Raw genomic sequence first — 17797 nt, forward strand, 5'->3', positions numbered from 1 at the left:
TGACAACTGCGTGTAATTATTTACCAACGAAAGAACCGGAAAGGTGAACACGTATTTATGCCACAGCATTTTAAGTGGGTTTTGTCCTTTTTTTGGGAGTTCGAAAGCCAGTTCAACTGGTTACTGACCTATTAAGGTTCATTAAGGAAAACTGTCAGGGGCCAGCTAAATTAAGTTGCCAAAAATAATTGAACAGAATTTTCCATCGAATTGAGCAAACATTTTAAGAGCTATAACATGGTTTTAATAAATATCATAAAATACTTTGTCATATAATCGGAACACATCTGGGCAAGCAAGGGATCTGTGCGAGTCCTATAAGAATCTATTCAGCAGCCGAAACTTCAAGCAGTAGCTGCATCCCTAGTTCAGACTTTCAATCCTCTAAACATGATCAAGTTAATCCTTGCCCATAAAAAAATATATAAGCAAAACATTTTTACTATGTTTTTATTTAAAAGGTGACTTTGCCAAAACGCCTAAAATTATACCTTTTTGATTTTGTAAAGCCACAGATATTTAGCTTTTTAGGGTCTGTTTATAGGAGCCTGCTTCTTAAAATCTCTTTTATAAATATCTCTTAAGTAGGAAATTTCCGTCTGGATATTTCGGTCAGTCAAGGTTAAGCAAACACATATTCCTTATTCGTGTGCAGCTTAAAGTGCACGTTCTGCAAACATTTCGGAATATCTTGGCTGTTGATTATTAAAGGCTCTAAGTCAACACAATGGTATGCTACAACTGCTAAAAAAAAAAGTGAAGTATATTTAATATAAATAGCCAAAGGGGTGGTATCAAGGAGCCAGTTATACTCACGCTCACCTTTAAGATATGTTCCATTTTAAAATACTGCTTTTGTTGATGGCTGTTTCGGGGCTGTCCTTTGCTCATATTGTCCAGGATCCCGAAGATGATCCAGATCCTGAAACAGATCCCGAATCAGATCCCGAAACGGAGCCAGAAACGGATCCAGAATCGGAATCAGAAACGGAAACTGAAACGGATCCTGAGAACGAGCCGGAATCTGTGCCCGAATCCGAATCGAAAACCACAACTGTTACACCCCCAACTTCGACCACCCCCAAGGATTGTAATATTTACTACAGGGATTATGAATGGGCTCTCCAGGATTGCGTCTGCCGTTGTTTCCAAAATGGGTGTCTTATGAAAATAGAAAACGATCAGCGAATAAGTGATGGCAAAACTCGTAAGTACCTGAAAATAGTATCTCTATTAAGTGGTTTTTAAATCGTTAAACTGTATTCCAGCACTTGTACCCGTTTCGGAGGATCTTTGTCGAAGCTTTATCAACAAAAAGTGTAGCGTGGGATTCCCCGTGGTCGCTGAATTCCCCATTCCAGCTCCTTGCGGCTGCAATCGATTACCAGGATCAATCGCCACCGAGCGTTTCTACAGCCTGTGCCACCTGCTAAAATACTCATCTGAGAACAAAAAACGTAAGACCAACCCGGTTTAAGCTGAACAGTAATTTTTGTACATATTTCCTATCTTTTTAGCATTCCTTACATACTCTTATTGTTGGCCCATCTAATTGGTATAAATACAAATATAAACACTCCGCTGATTCTTCTGCATAATTACATTAAAGTTTCATTTATTTATGAGGAGATGGTATTTTTAATACACTTGGGAGATATTTATTTTTAGGGAGAGATGGTATTTTTTGTTTTATATTTGATTTATATTTTTAACTTTGTTTAATAAATAAAATTTTTAGTCTACCACCGACTAAATATAAACTGTTAAATAAATTTGAATAGAGTTTTATCAAATGGCACCCGATTAAATACAACTTATAAACTGAAACTTTTTTGTAGCAAATTTAAAAAAAAAAAAGGTAAATGTAAATAAAACTTATTGAAGGTCTAGAATCATATGTTTCATAATGTGTATTTATTAAACATTCCACAATAAAGGAGAAAGTTGCGTGGGGATATGACCGGTCATACTATTAAAAATCATATAAAACCACTTTATTCGTTAAGTATGTTCAGTTTTAATAATCCGTATATTTCTTGGATCAATCAAAAATTTATTTTAATTATTTCTGTTGTGGTTATAACTAAAATTAAATTAATACAAATTTAAACACTATAGGTATCCAAAAATATTTTTGTATTTTTTTTATTGAGGGAAAAATGTCTTTACCCTACACTCACCTATAAATATCAAGCAAGTACTATATATTATTTTATGTGCATATGACTCACAGCCAATATGTGTACTTAATCAGCAGTGATAGCCCAAAATAGAACGCTCAACTGGTCAAATAAAACATTTCCCCAACGTTGGAGCTATAAAGAGTGGTTGATCATTGCCAGATGCCACAGTTTCGAGTGTAACACAGTTTCTCCAAGCCGATTGCAATGTTCAATATCAAGATAATCATTCTGGTTGCCCTCGCCATCACCATGGTCCAGAGTTGTTCCATAAACCAACCAGAGGATGAGGTCCAGTGTGGATGTTGCAAGTCCCAATGCTCCTCATGTGGATGCAAATCCTGCGGATGTGGATGCAGGCCCTGTCGTTGTTGCTCCTCATGTGGGTGTGGCTGCCAGGACTAAGTCAAGATTCCAGGTATGGTTTATTTTAAATATGTGTATTCATATCTAAATTAAGGTATCCAAATTTCAGACCAGGATCCCACAGGACACCGCCCTCGAGGAATCATTGTTTCTGAAATTATTTGTTTTCCTTTTCATTAAAGTGCTGTTACATCCCGAAAAACTTTCATCTTTCTCGCACTTTGTGCGCTCAATTGTGAAGGGAGCCGCGCTACAATGAGCAGACAATCATTTTCATTGCATTGATCACTTTTTTATTCATATCCATTCACTCGTTGGCAAAGTAATTTCTTTGTTCTTTCCGCCACGATTCCTGATTTCCCCAGTTCCGCAATGGGGAACAAAAGGAAAAGTAATCATATCGGGACCCCAGTTCTTGCCCTTTTCCCCCGCTTATATCTTTGTTGCACTTTTCTACGTGAATTGGTTTTTGGTTCCTTTCACCATCTCCTTCAGTATACCATTTCATTTACAGGATTCTGGTATACATAGCCAGGTTGACAAATTATGATTTTAAAATGAAAAATTTAAGATTCGTTAACTTATAAGAATTTTTATTAAAATTTAAATGGGTTAAAATTACACTTTATAACCATTATAATAATATGAATGTGTTTGAAAATGTGTTTTGTGGGTACAAATTTAGCTCGATATAACTTAACTTACCTATGCCATTAATAGTCAAAGATGTAGCCTCATTGAAATACCTAAGATTGTTATATTATTTCCAGTTGCTATAGCCATTCTCTGTATAGATATAGATGACCCACCTGGTGGCAGGATGTCTCCGCCTAATAACCCTAAAAGCCTTATCGAGTCATTTAGTATGAAAACAAGCAATTAAAATGATGAATATGCAATAAACGTGGATTGTGTATACGGACACACTCGCAACCACTGCCTCCTGAATAAAGGATAGCGTCCTTGCGTCCCATACATTTTATATGCTAATGAGCGGCACACAGAAATAAAATAAAAAGAGTCGAATTTTGGGGAATAAATGAAAGGAAAAAGGCGAACATACATTTGCCTAATGAAAATAGCACCATTAAAATGGGAAAAACAACTTTAGATACCGAAATTCGAAACACGGCGAGTTTTGGCAATTAAAAGGATACGAATGGAACAAGCTCCTATCAACTACCCGCTGTGAAAATGAATATGTATGCGTTATATGTATATATAACAACCTTTATATATATATATCTCCATGATCGCCTAGCAAATTAGAGATTAACACGCATGTGTCGTCCTTTTTTGGGCAGTCCTCTGACTTTTGGTTCATTGACCGCCGCTGCGGCAATAAAAGTAAATGACTCTGAAAACTTGGCGGCCAGTTTTATAACTTAACGAATTAGAGCAATTTGAGAAGACTATAAAAACGTCGGGAAAACCGCAGAGGTATGTTGAAAATTTTACCGAAATTTCCAGTGGCGCGTGCCGACCCAGGTAAACTTGGCCCAGAACTGAGGGGGTGTGTTTAATAGGCCACGACGGACCTTAGAACTCTAGTATCGTATCAGTGGAAAATTAAGTGCATTTCGAGGACTCAAAAATGGTATGGGGGCAGGGGATAGACACACCCGTGCCGGGTCATAATTGCAGTGCATCATCCAGCTATGCAAACATATTAATTAATTCGAGGCCTATGCGCCTGTCAGTTTTCTGTTTTCAGTTCATCTCGGACTTAATCAAGGGGTCAACTCGGCTCCCGGGGGTCAACAACTTAATTATAGTGCACTGCCCAGTGTGTTATGCATTTCCAGGTCCAATTTATTATTTGTTTCTCCAATTGTTTCGAAACCCGCCCCGCCCACCGCTAATTTGATAATTGCAATTGCGTGTGTGCATTTGCGGTTGGCGGCGGCTCGTTGGCCATTCTGATGGGTTAATTGGCCTTTAATTAGTTGCAAATTCGCCGCGGGCCGGACAAATGCCGCCCAATAGTGTCGACACAATGTTCGAATTATATTTACAACTGTATCGAGCCGGCCTAATATATTATGATTATGATTTGCATTAGTTGGGCGGAAAGAGTTGCTAACCGGAAATGCCCCCAAATTAGCCGCCTCAAACACTGGTAACCCGCATAAAAGTGGTCGAGTGACAATGGGCTAAACAAAATTGATTGATGAGGCAGCCGGAAAATGTAGCTAACACTTTGACAGATTGCCAGGAGATAACTGCTGGATTGAAAAGGGATCCTTATTGAGATATCAGTCGAATGGCACGAGTCGTACAAATATTGTGACAGTAAAGGGGTCACAAATGATACGAATGTAAATGCGAGCAGCTTATTGACATTAATGTAACAATTGTCAAAGGATTTATTAACAGCCCCGAAGGGGATGGTGCCGCATTCGCCAGGAGTGGTGGTGGTGCCATCGCAAAGTGCTATCAATCATTTGATTGATATTAATGAGCTAAAATTTGCATTATTCCGATGAGGATCACATGTTCCAGTCGACAGTGTTGACTTTTAGCAAAATGTTTGCATAAATTTCAGGCGTAATTAAGTTTGCCCGAGCACGATTTTCCATTAGCATTCGAAATATACAATATATTTTCAATCAGATTTTGCTTCTCCATCTGGCAGGCAAATAAATTATAACGAATTTGCACAGACACAGGAAAAGTACTCGAATATCGAAGCCAGTCGAAACGAAAAGAAAAACTCAAATGTAACAAGAAGATCAACAACAAAGCCACAGGAATACAAATTACCAGGCCACAAAAAGCCAGACAGCAATGCTCACATCCTGCAGATACAAAAATGTATATGTATCTTTATATATATATGTGTATATGTAGGTATACCGCTCACTTACCCAGCCATATAAATGCACAGTTTGTGGTGCATATAAAAAGCGGAAAGCAAATTTGAATTTTTAAATTAGTTTTGTTAACTTTGGCCGTTGTTGTGGACTCGTTGTGGCAGAGCCTGGAAATGTTTAACGACTCGTAAGGAAATTGCAAAGTAAAATGTCTTCAGGAATTTCACATTTTCCGTGTACGTAATAAAAAAGCCGAAGGAAACCGGCAACAAATGCGGCAAAGAAAAGCCACAAGATGGCGTTGAGTGGGCGGGTGGATGGGTGGTTGGGAGGTTAGATGGGTGGTTGGGTGCCTTGCCAAGTTGGGGGTGGTTCTGAAAATGGCGAATTAAATTTGAAATTGCGGTCGGTTGTTAGAGGGGAAAATGTCACAGCAAGTTGAGGTAAAAGTTGCGTCTGGCATTGCTTTTGTTGTGTAAAATATGGAAAAATGTCTCCTCGCCTGGATAATGTGCGGCAAGGTGGGTAGAGGTATGCGACTGCTGCTTATGCATACCAAATGTGTGTGACCCTACCCAGCCACGCCCACCTCCCACCGCCCACCGCCCCCCAAGAGCGCATCTGAAGCGGCAGCTAGTTTATTTGTTTTGTCAGTCGCTGCACGCAGCTCGGAGACCAGTTGATGGCTTGGAAAATAAGCTCAGGGCTTTCTCCAGAAACATTCTCTCGTCCTCATTTGAAATGCAAAGCAGCACTTTGCTGGGGAAAAATTAAAATTATGTTATTCCCACCACATCTTAGACTAAAAGCAAAAGATAACTTACTCCTTGTGTAACAGAAATCTTAATGAAATAAATGTGGGTATCCTTGTGTAAGAAATCATGGCCTAATTTTAAGGCGACTTTGAAAATTATTGTATTTTTTAAATACTATAAAATACTATTTTATTTCAACAGTTCTTTTAAAACCATTTACTAATTAGTCATTTCGGAATTTATAATTTTTCTTGAAAGTTTGTTTCTTCTACTATAAACTCTACGTTACATTCTTTATAATCCAATAAATCTCAAAAGTTTCATAACCATCAATGATATGACAAAACATAATAAAGAAACTGAAGTACTTATAATTTTGTCGACTTTCTTAAACTAATTGCGATATCAGAGCTGTAAGGATTAATCAAAATTGTTTTAAGCACTTAGGCTTTGTTTCTACATATATTTATTGAAAGTAGTTTATGATATCACCAAAGCCAGTAGCAACAAGGAAATAAAAATTAAATGTACCATCAGTAAAAAATAAGTCCCTGAGACACACCCATAAAAAACAACACACATGAAGATCACAAAGCAAAAAAGACAGCAAAAGAGATGGCACGACAAATCGCAAAAAAAGGACTTTGTGCAATTTATTTTGCCAAGTAAAATTACTTGTCGCCTGGGGGGAATGATTTGGAGCACAGGATGGTATGGGATGGTAAGCTACACTTACGGGGCAGGATGCATCCGACATATAGCTAAATATGTGGATGGGCGGGCGTTCAAATTGGACGGACAACAACAAAGGCGGTGGCACACTCAAAGTGAACGCCATGTCACGGAAAATATTAAAATTAGCATTAACATGTCTTCGTTTGTGTGCAGCAGCAGCAGCAGCTCATATTTTGCCTTTGGTGCGAAATGTTGCAATCAAAAATTGGCTGAAGGACCCTCATCATCTCCCCACCCCCCATTCGCCCCCAAAAAGATGAAAAGATGAAAGGCGAAAGGCAGGACTAGATTGGAGCGGGCTATAAAGTAAGAGCCGGAAAACTTTTGATGCTGTTTGCTACTTTTCACATTTCCCTGTCAACATCGCCCTGACCGCAGTGTGTTCCTTTTCATTTAAACTTTTTGTTTTTCTGTTTGTTGCAGCGCCATCGCCGCTTTTGATTTCAGGACGGGTCGAGGACATGGACACTTTTCCATTTCGCTCCCGGTTTGTCAGTCAATTTCTGCAGATTCCAGTTGATAAAAACTCTGATTGGCTCTCGGCATTGGCAAGCAAATGATAATATTCCTACACAGGGAAAAATGTGTTTTATACTCTATTAATGGTTTAAAATAATATAAATAAAAGCTATTAATTTAGAACGGATTATAATTGGGAATATTGCTTGATCCAATAATGTCTATGATAACTCAAAAATTTTAATGCCTCTTGTAAATTTGAAGAAATATTTATAAAAAGATAAACAACATTTTAATAGCTATTAAAATTGATCAAGGAAAAGGGAATTTTGAGAAACAAAAATTGTAAGTACTTAGAGGGGTCCTTAAGAAGTGTGCTGAAATCGGAAAATATTTTTCAAGACCTAAATGGATTGCGAAACTAGTGCATTTTTTTGAAGCTTATGTAATATTAGATAACAATTTCATTTAATTTTTTCCTGTGTCATATTTATGACTCCTCGAAAGACAGCTCCTTAAGAATTCTTCGAAAAAGTTTTCCCTCTCGAGCCTGGGCCCCTGCTTTGCATACAAATGTGCTGGGCTAAAACTAATTAAATGTGCCAAGTAGGCGACTTGTTCTGGCTGCTCAGTCGGTCGGGCTTTATTTATTTATTTTTCATTCCATTTCGCAGTGGCACAGATTCAGATTCAGATTGGGGCGACGGCTTGACAAATGGATGTTGGTGTCAAAGAGCTTTGATAACTTGCCGGCAATGGCTGCTCTAAACAAATGGCGCCATCAATTTCGAGGTGTGGCCTGTCCGAACTTCGGAGTTGGCCTGGCCCTTCAGCCGGGAAAATTCCGGGGAAAGTCGGGGAAATGTACAAGCTAATTTTCATGCTCGGCACGCGCACAAATGCCAGGAGGTGTGTGATTCACTTGGTTGGCTGACTTGCTGTCTGACTGGCTGACTGGCATATTAGAGTAATTAAATGGCAAACGCAAACTTAATTGGAACGTCTGTCCGAGTGCGAGGGAGTCGGCAGTAAAATAAAAAAAAGTCCCCATAAAACTTAACTTGAACGGCGACCATTTTGCGGGCATTACCAAAACATCGCATCGCAGTGCGTGCCTATTTATTTAACAAATTAGCATAATTGTTCACAAAATAAAATTCAACTTAAGTACAAATGATGGTCGGCGCTGTTAATTAACATGTGGGTGCAGGCTGGACAGAAAGGAGCTCCGAAACGGAGGCGGAGTTATAGATGTCCTTATCCCGCAGCGCAAATTAGTTGTGTACGCCAATGCTAATTGCGGAATGGCATGTCCTGTGGCAATGAAAACAGAATAAGCTCTCCCGTTACGGGGGAAAATATATGAAAATTGTTTTGACTTTAGATAAGCGACAAAGTCGAGTTTAGATGGGCTGGGCCGACTCCCCGTGATAGGGTTTGTCCAAAGGGGCAAAGGACAAGGACAATCAAATTTATGACTTGCAGTTGAAGATGGGACCTTAAGCGCCACTTGCCGAGTTTAATTACCATTCTGTAGCACACTGGCGAAAGTCGTAGTTAGCCATAGTTATCAACTGGGACAGCTGGTCGAGGGTCCTGCTAGATAGCATCTCCATCATCATCATCATCCCAACAACCCAACCCCTTTCGCCATTGTGCCCAAGTATCTGAATCTGACTCCGACTGCGCCGCTTTGTGTGTGTCCATCTGCGATAAGCTTTGTCGCCAGTTTGCTGACAACACGCAACGACAACTTCGCCGAGCTACCTATGAAGTTGTCCTGCCCCCTGTCTCTGTGTTGTGCGATTCCAAAGATATATTCATCAGATACACACACACACCCAGCCGCTTGTTCAAAGGCAATTTCGAGCGGCACACACAATGACAAGTGCCATCGTCCTCGTCATTATTGTCAGTGTCATTGTCCACGGATCGCCTTCTGGGTCCTTCTAGTTTCGTCCTTTGCCTTTGTTTAAAGTGTCGGACCATTGTCCTGGCCGTTTGGCATTGAAAAGTCGCTGTTGCTACGCTTATCGCGCAAACAATTTAACAAATGGCCCGAATTATTGGCTAATATTATTGAGCTCGATAAGGATAGCAAGCGGAACTGCCAAACATTATTGGCCCTAATCGAAGCAACTAAGTTGCTGTACAAAATGGAATTGAGATATATGCTGTTGGTAATAGAATGGAGGAGAAACAATATTTGAATTGCGTAAACACTTTAAAATCACTTAAGTAACTACTAAACGGAAGTCCATTTTGAAATTGAGATTTAGAACATTGAACTCCATTTTTGGTTTTCATGAACTTAAATATATATTGACTTCCACAATATGTACACTCAATTTTTAGTTGGTTTTTTATTAATTGCCATGTTATTAAATTTAATTAAGTGATCTCCACGAAAAAGAAAGTTCAACGTCAAGTATATCAATAGCTTTTGTATCTGATTTTTCTTTAAATAAATTAGTTTTTTAATTGTTTTCCATTTATTTTTGTATTATATGGCGTTATATGATATTACAATCTAATAATTTATATCGTATTATTCTTGTTAGCTTTTTAAGCCATTATCCTTTTCACGAACCCTGGCGTAAACCTCGCTGAGCTTTCTGAGCGCTAACACCATGGGTGTTGGGGGCTACCAACTACCCCTAAGAGACAGACGTAAAACCCACCCCCTTGCATACATGTTCACCCGCATGAGTGTGCGTTCGCCGCACCACACGCACACTGAATCCATTAGCCGCACACATGTGCGTTGAATATTCCGAATTATGCTGACATGTTGTTCCGCCTTCTGAGAACTATGATCGCCTGGTACGAAATCTACCACGAAAGAATGTGTACGAGTATGTGACGGACGGATACACGTGTCGCCGGAATACACATGCAGAAATCGGCTGAGTGTGCGAGATGCTGCAACGCACACAAGGACGAAGCCAAAGACACAGGAGCAGGCTCTCTTTCTGTGTGTGGCACACGACCTTGAGCAGGAGTGGCGTACTTGATGATGCCGCAAGAGCAACCCCTAAATCATCACCAACCATAAACAGTTGCGGCCAAAACAATAAAAACAAAATTTTCTAGGAATTTTAAGTACAAGAATTATTGATGAACAATATATTATATTTTCTAAAAAAAACACTGCATTTATAAAACATTTAGAGTATCTTGTAATACAACCCTTTCCATAAAAATCTCATGATCTTTTCATTGACTCTTTGGTGTTCAAAAGTATGCTATGATTTTTGATTTCCTTTTATAATGCCCATGCTTGGACAACTTAATAAATGTATATAAATATTTCAATATATAATATTATTTTTAGATATATTTACGTAAATTAGAAGTACCCCAAAATAGATCCTTAAGTCTCAACAGACTAAAGGTTCTCCTTAAATGTATGCTATGATTTTTTTATTTCCCTCTCAGCACCAGAGCCACATTGCAAGTATAGTAAACTAATTAGTGCTATACTCACGACCGCAACTGTAGCTAAAACCACCCTGGGGGTGGCTGACTCGATGTAAAGACGTAGTAATGGACGCTCCGGCTGGCGGTTCTGTTCGCCTGGTACACTAAGGTTGCTCCTAGTTACGACGTAACTGTTAACCGGTTTGGCCCGCCGTACGGACTGCTCTCGCATGTTAGCGTTATGTAATGGCCTCGACAGTGGTAACGTCAAAGAACCCAGCCCATTTCCATTTCCGCGGGTGGGCGGGCAGAGGCTGGCTGGTTGGGCTGGGCTGGCCCATGCACTATACTCCGCCCCGTAGATCACGCCCTAGTGGGCGACATGCGCAGTGGCTGCGCCGGGCGAAGGGCCACCCCCTCGGATTCCTGTTCGCCTGGTAATCCTTGGGCGTTACCTTAAGAAGGGTTAAACCGCTGATGGACACGTGTCTGTCTATTTGAATGTGCTGGCGCTGCTGCTGCTGCAGAGGTTCTTGGCCGGGTTCTTGGCAAAAATCACAAAGAACCAGTCCGGCAGTGCGACGCTCGTTTTGGGCGCCACCCAGTGCCCGCACTCGCTAATTGAAACGCTCCGCAGAACGCGGAGGCTGCCGATGCCCGTGGCCCACCCACTTGGGCGGTCGGTATTGCGACCCTCCATCCGCAGGGGCGTAGTCCCGGCGACCGATTCCCTGCTCCAGTGGTTGTCAGGGATGCGAAACGTCTGGATTAAAAATGGCCAGATAGTAAAGGGGCAATTAATGATATGGGTTCGGAACTTAAAGGTCTTGCTAGCTTATTTAATATTTTTATTTTTTTTTTCATATACAAAAAAAGGTATTGTTAAATATTTGTATTTTCCTTACATATATTTTTCCTGCATTAAAAAAAAACCATTAAAGCTTACTCAATATTGGTTAAATATAAAAAATAATGGGATAATATATTTATTCTAAATAAAAAATGTTTTCCCTTTATATTATTTATATTCTACTACTTATTATTACATTTAAAAATGAAGTTTTTATTAATTTAATATTGTTAGAAGTTACCATGAAATTTGAAAAGTAATTTTTCAGATCTATATTAGCCGAAAAAACCCCAAATCGTCAGTTCTGAGGGTTGTAGACTCGCAGAGGACACGCCACTGCCATCGAAACCCACCCCTAAAGTAAACTGTGGCAATGTCAAGCGACACACCCCCCGCACACAAACACACACGCTGGCATCCGAGTCCTTTCGATTTCAACTCATTCGGGGTGTCCTCTGAATCACACATTCCACACTCCTCCTGCAATTGCTGTGCGCCTGGCAGCAGACATCAAACGGAATTTCCTTTCGTTTGACTGTAAGTTTTGCTTGAGAGCATGGCATATCATTTTTTTAAATGTATAAAAAAATGGAACAATACTATAAGAAAAATAAGATCAATTATTTTTGCAACGTCTAATAAAATATATTTTACTAATTATAAAATAAAAAAAAAACTAATTTTTTAAATATTTTTAAGAATTTAGGAACACAAATTTTTTCACATTATGAATGCTAAATGTTTAAAACCAATAGCTTGCCAATTTGATAAAACAACTGGAAAAGGATTTTTTTATTATAACCTTTATAATTTTTGTTTATAAGTACTTAATGTTTTTAAGTCAACGGGTAACAATTCACGATCCAATATACGAAATAGATCAATCAAAAATTTACATTACCAAAATTAATGGCCACCCGCACATTACACATTTTGAAAATTTGTTTTTATTAATTTTCCTAAACTTTCTGGGAAATTGTACGTTATTACTCTTGCAAAATTATTGATAGTTTTCAATTGAATGTTTTTCGTTGGTGATCTGGCAACAACAAAAATTTGAAGTTCCCGCCAAATTAGTGTGACCAGCTGGCAAAATGGCAGCCTGCTCTGGCAACTTCTTAGAGGCGTTTCGGTATTTTGGGCGCGACAGAAGGCCGTCACACACCAACGAAATAAAATAAATAAAAATAGCCGACGAAACCCTTTGGAAACCATGGAGCTTACCCATTTCCACGTACGCGAGAGCGACCAGACTGTTTGAGCAGCTGGCCAGAGTGCCGGCTGCACGATCCAACGCCCGCGGGAAACCCACTCCGTCGGATCTCCAGAACAGAACACCTCCAAACGCCAGACGCACCACACGCACATCTGGCCACCGAAACCGATTGTAAACAAACCGCGATATGGTAATTAGCCGATTCTGATTTCGTGTGTGCAAATCATGCAAAAACTAGTTTTGAGCACTGCGCCGGTTGTTGAACTCTTGACACTTGACTGAGAATAGATAGATAATCGCCCGAGGGTTCAATAAGAATCGGCGAATCGGTCGAGTCAGCACCACAGGGAATTCAATACGAGAGAATCAACGAAACGCGCCACATGTATGTCTACAAGATGGGTCGAGTTCCGGAGCTGGTTATATGGTATAAACCGACCTTGTTACTTAATCCATTATATAACTAAAACCTACTCCAATCTCGTCTACAGCTCCTTCATCGTGGGCAGCCTGCTGGTCATACACTTCTTCTCGGATCTGCTGAGAGCCTCTTTGGGCGGCTACTACAACAAGGATGTGACCCTTTCCCAGCTGGTCGAGTCCCAGAGCTCCGATTACGCCTGGTTTCTCAAGCTCCTGGTCAATTGCTTTGGCTACAGCTGCGTCTTTGTGCCGGGCTACTTGATCTACAAGTATGTGGGTAGGATCAACTACCTGGAGAGGGGCAACAAGACTTTCCTGCACAGGGCTATCAACATGTGCATTACGGGCAACTCTGGATATGATCAACTGGATGGTGGAGGAAGTTCCGCGGACAAGGAACGTCCGGCGGCATCTGCACCCGCCAAGCGAACAAGTTCCCAGGAGGCAGTGCAGCTTTTTTGGTGCTTTGGCGGCCTGATGATCTCCTACCTCACCTGGGGCGTGCTACAAGAGAAGATAATGACGCAGCACTATCTTAACTTCGCAGGAGAACGTGCCAAGTTCAAGGACTCTCAGTTTTTGGTGTTCTCCAACCGATTGCTGGCCTTCCTCGTGGCCCTGGCTTATCTGCAGTGGCAGCCCTCGCCTGTGCGTCATCGGGCACCGCTGTACAAGTACTCCTATGCCTCCTTCTCGAACATAATGAGCGCCTGGTTCCAGTACGAGGCCCTAAAGTTCGTCAACTTTCCCACCCAGGTACTGGCCAAGTCCTGCAAAATCATACCCGTGATGCTGATGGGCAAACTCATGTCCAAGGCCAAGTACGAGAGCTACGAGTATGTGACTGCCCTACTCATCTCATTGGGTATGATATTCTTCATGAGCGGCTCCTCGGACAGCAGCAAAGCCAGCGGAGTGACCACGCTCACGGGCATCTTTCTGCTCTCCATGTACATGGTCTTCGACAGCTTCACCGCCAACTGGCAGGGATCGCTCTTCAAGGGCTACGGCATGACACCGCTGCAGATGATGTGCGGCGTGAACCTGTTCTCCTCCATCTTCACTGGAGCCTCGCTGTCGATGCAGGGCGGATTCATGGATTCTTTGGCATTTGCCACAGAGGTAGGTGAAATTAAAGCCCTATAACTTAAATACCTTATTATCGATTTGCTTAACCAAATCGAAATAACATTGGATGTTTTGTTAGTTCTTTATAAGTTGAACAACCTAAAATCGGCAATTGTTTATAACTACGTTGTTTGGTTTGTCCCAACTGTATAAATTATTTATTTGGCATTTAATACATTATTCGTAGCAAATAGATATATAAAGTACTTTCCCAGATGGGTCCTACCTCACTTTCTTTTTATTTATTTTATTCAGCATCCAAAGTTCGTGTTTGACATGGTAGTGCTTTCTGTTTGCTCAGCGGTTGGGCAATTGTTTATCTATCACACAATTGATGTCTTCGGCCCAGTTGTGTTTACCATTATAATGACGCTGCGTCAGGTGAGTTATTTTTCTGGAAGAGGAATGCGCTTTGTTTACTCAACTGTTGTATGCTCACGAGAAATTTTATTCTGGTACCCACAGGCCGTGGCCATCATGCTCTCCTGCTTCATCTACCAGCACAGCATTTCGCTGCTGGGCATCTTTGGTGTTCTGATCGTCTTCGTGGCCATCTTCCTGAGGGTCTACTGCACCCAGCGCTTGAGAGCCATACGCAAACGGGCCGAGGCTAACAAACCCAAAATGGCTGTTTAAAAAAGGGACGTGGACATGCCTCAAATACAACGCACAGACTTCCTAGCTCAGCCTAATTATTGTACTGATAGTAGCTCATGGTAGATTCCACATCCGCATGTCAAAGAGAGGCTGCTTGGACACCCTAAAAGTTGTACAGTTTTGTTTTCCTAGTTCTAAGTTGAATGTATACTTATACTAACCGTAAGCGTAGACGCCTAACGATTGATTTGTGTGCTTAAATAAACTTTTTATATATATAGGTACCGCAAAAGTTTAGTTTTTAATAGGAAATTGAATTTCTTAGTCTAGTTATAATATTTGAATTGTTTTAATAAGTCAGACTACTAACTTTGCTATGTTAACTCATTTGTGAGAATTCACGTTCGTTTTGTTTATGTGGTTAAAAACCATTTTTGGTAAATTGTTCATCTTTAAACAGCTTAACAATGTCTTGATTTCACTTAGCCAAATTTGATTATCGATTCCAAAATTGATGATATGATTCATGATTTTGTTTCGTTTTGATTGGAACCTAATATATTTACAGCAACTGGAAATATTTAAGTCATAGCATTTTGTGGACATCTGTTTTGATAAGATATTAAGAGCAATACAGAGCGTTATAAATCGGGTGGTGGTTTACTTTTCCTGAAAAATTAATTGTCTAACATTGTATAAACAATTTGATTAATGTGAAAAGCATCCGTGCATCCCCGCCAACCTAATTGGCCTGGCTCCCATATTAGCGGCAGTTGGTGCAGTCGTCAAGCTCGACATTGACCCACTTTCGGGTTACATTTTTGGCAGAAACGTGGTTTTGGCCAAAACAGCGTTGGGTGAGAGCTTCCAACGTTCGGTTCAGGTCAATGCACATGAGTCGCCGAGTGTAACATGGTTTTTTCTTCGCCATTGTTGTGCCATGTGGGCGATTATACTGATGATGATGAGGCTGGCTATGCCGGTGGCTCGGGTGGGCGGCCTGAATTACCATATCATAACAATGCCCTGGAAAAATTCGAGCCAATAAAAAAGGGCATTATGCAATATCGCCGGTATCTGGCTGCCTTCTAAGGGAATAGCAACCAATTTGCCAAATGCGAGTTGGATTTTTTTCGCACACGGGCAAGGTGATAAGTTGGGGCGTGCTCCGCATTAGAGGATTAGTTTGTGCCCATCCCGCCGAGCGTGCAGAAGTCATTCAGCAATTCGAAACGCGTTCCCAAAATGCAACTGTTCCTTCTACTCCTTCTGGGAGCCTTGGGCTATTCGTTGGCCTATCAGCGCAGCTACAGTTACGAGTATCCCCGCAGAAGGGCCTACTCAACCTCGTACTCCGGCAACTCGTACAGCTCCCTAAGCGGTCGGAAGGCCAAGGAGGAGAGCACCACCAACAAATCGGACAAGGAGAATGCCAAGTTCGCAGGGGCCTCGAATCAGGAGCTGGACGAAGTGGGTGATGAACGCACCCTGCTGCTGAAAAAGAAACTCAAGAGGTTGGCGAGGCCCTACCTGGGAGGATATGGCGGATACGGCGGATACGGAGGATATGGTGGATATGGGGGTTATGGCGGATACGGCGGTGGTCCCTGCTCTCCATTCGGACGCGATGCCAAGGGCGGGCAGAAGGATCCCGATGAGCAGGGTCGCTTTCTGTTCGACGTGAATGTGGTGAAAGTCTATCCGGGCGGTTGTCGCGGCTATGGAGGAGGAGGTGGGCTCGGGGGATTTGGTGGCCCCGGCGGGGGCCTCCTGTCAGATCCCCTGCCACCTATTCAACCCATTCCAGTGCCAGTGCGACCCTATGCCCCCTTTGCCACCTGGCTGTCGCTCTTTGCCCCGGGAATTTTGAACTCTGCCACAGTGCCAGGGGTACCAATAAGAGATCCCCTCCGGGATCCCATTCGCCCCGCTGGGGATGCGCTGAGCGATCCTGAAGTGGATCCCAACTATGCGGCTCCACCTCCAGTGCGGCGACCCGTTCCGAATCGTGTGTATTACGATTCTGCCGGAGCGGTAAGTTAAAAGAAAATAACTAAGTCCTCAAATATAATATATATATTTGCCCTCAACTTAAGCCTCCTGTGACCCCTGCTCAATTAGTTGGAGGCGTGGCCACCACGGTAAACGGAATCATTCAGCAGTTGACTGGTCAAGTGCAGCCAGTTTACCAAACGGGAGGCTATCGGTCCAGGGATCAGCGGAGCAGCTATGGATAGTCGCCTACAATTGAGTTCTTATATAGCGATATGTATATTTTTAGTGTAAATAATATTTAAGGAGTAATAGAAACGATTTTATGTACGAAATATGTTTACACTTAATTGGACTGTTCAGGGAACAGGGAATATGCCTATATAAGAATATATAGGTGGAACGCCTGCGATAACTGGGGAGTACGTTTACCTAACACTAGCTTACATATTTTTATTTTCCGTCAAGATGCGCCTTAAACCCAAAATGTTTCACTTAAGAATCGTTTGTTCAGTCCTAAAAGTTCAATCTAAATTTAATCCATTCAACTTTCCTTAATGAAATCATATGATTTTTTTGAATTAAGTTCGGCGTCCTGCTTGGATTCTAGGGACATCCTGTGGGCCTCCTGCCTTGATTAAACAGCCAAAGGATTGGTCTGCATAACTTCTATCTTGCCCTCAATCGCTGACAACTTTCCTTGCATGGGGTCCATTGTTTTAAGGAAATATTTTCCACATTGCGTAGGATGATCTTTTAATAGGCTCGCGGCCTTTATCCTGGGGAGCTTCCTTTGATCCTGAAGTCGATTTGAACAATGGAAATAATTAAAACGATTAACGTCAGAAGCTATAATAAACTGA

The 17797-nt window shown here is 41.3% G+C and overlaps 4 protein-coding genes across 5 annotated transcripts; all 4 read left to right on the forward strand.

Moving 5' to 3' along the window:
- The first annotated feature begins 861 nt into the window (after positions 1–861).
- LOC119551604 (salivary glue protein Sgs-5-like) lies at positions 862–1552 on the forward strand. Its single transcript, XM_037861011.1, has 3 exons — positions 862–1207; positions 1269–1457; positions 1518–1552. The coding sequence occupies exons 1-3, from the start codon at positions 862–864 to the stop codon at positions 1550–1552; spliced, it is 570 nt and encodes a 189-aa protein (XP_037716939.1).
- Positions 1553–2375: 823 nt separating this feature from the next.
- On the forward strand, positions 2376–2585 carry LOC119563123 (keratin-associated protein 5-10). Its single transcript, XM_037876371.1, has one exon. It carries the CDS (start codon positions 2388–2390, stop codon positions 2583–2585), a length of 198 nt encoding a protein of 65 aa, XP_037732299.1. The 5' UTR covers positions 2376–2387.
- A 10146-nt stretch (positions 2586–12731) lies between these two features.
- LOC119563222 (adenosine 3'-phospho 5'-phosphosulfate transporter 1) lies at positions 12732–15488 on the forward strand. 2 transcript variants are annotated; one of them, XM_037876523.1, is made up of 5 exons: positions 12732–12984; positions 13040–13221; positions 13286–14339; positions 14601–14726; positions 14811–14981. In XM_037876523.1, the coding sequence occupies exons 2-5, from the start codon at positions 13178–13180 to the stop codon at positions 14979–14981; spliced, it is 1395 nt and encodes a 464-aa protein (XP_037732451.1). In that variant the 5' UTR covers positions 12732–12984; positions 13040–13177. The 2 variants fall into 2 exon arrangements, with proteins under 2 accessions (XP_037732451.1, XP_037732452.1); XM_037876524.1 differs by having other exon boundaries at positions 12732–13221; positions 14811–15488.
- Positions 15489–16187: 699 nt separating this feature from the next.
- Positions 16188–17179, forward strand: LOC119563506 (WAS/WASL-interacting protein family member 1). Its single transcript, XM_037876952.1, has 2 exons — positions 16188–16976; positions 17039–17179. The coding sequence occupies exons 1-2, from the start codon at positions 16188–16190 to the stop codon at positions 17177–17179; spliced, it is 930 nt and encodes a 309-aa protein (XP_037732880.1).
- Positions 17180–17797: the final 618 nt, after the last annotated feature.

This window comes from Drosophila subpulchrella, chromosome 3R (genome assembly GCF_014743375.2).
Source record: "Drosophila subpulchrella strain 33 F10 #4 breed RU33 chromosome 3R, RU_Dsub_v1.1 Primary Assembly, whole genome shotgun sequence".
Taxonomy (NCBI): Eukaryota; Metazoa; Arthropoda; class Insecta; order Diptera; family Drosophilidae; genus Drosophila; species Drosophila subpulchrella.

Coding starts and splice junctions, on each gene's coding strand:
- LOC119551604 (XM_037861011.1), top strand. CDS start 862: ATGGCTGTTTCGGGGCTGTCCTTTGCTCATATTGTCCAGGATCCCGAA. Junction 1,208..1,268: donor AATAAGTGATGGCAAAACTC/GTAAGTACCTGA, acceptor ACTGTATTCCAG/CACTTGTACCCGTTTCGGAG. Junction 1,458..1,517: donor CTCATCTGAGAACAAAAAAC/GTAAGACCAACC, acceptor CTATCTTTTTAG/CATTCCTTACATACTCTTAT.
- LOC119563123 (XM_037876371.1), top strand. CDS start 2,388: ATGTTCAATATCAAGATAATCATTCTGGTTGCCCTCGCCATCACCATG.
- LOC119563222 (XM_037876524.1), top strand. CDS start 13,178: ATGTATGTCTACAAGATGGGTCGAGTTCCGGAGCTGGTTATATG. Junction 14,340..14,600: donor CTTTGGCATTTGCCACAGAG/GTAGGTGAAATT, acceptor TATTTTATTCAG/CATCCAAAGTTCGTGTTTGA. Junction 14,727..14,810: donor TTATAATGACGCTGCGTCAG/GTGAGTTATTTT, acceptor TGGTACCCACAG/GCCGTGGCCATCATGCTCTC.
- LOC119563506 (XM_037876952.1), top strand. CDS start 16,188: ATGCAACTGTTCCTTCTACTCCTTCTGGGAGCCTTGGGCTATTCGTTG. Junction 16,977..17,038: donor ATTACGATTCTGCCGGAGCG/GTAAGTTAAAAG, acceptor CCTCAACTTAAG/CCTCCTGTGACCCCTGCTCA.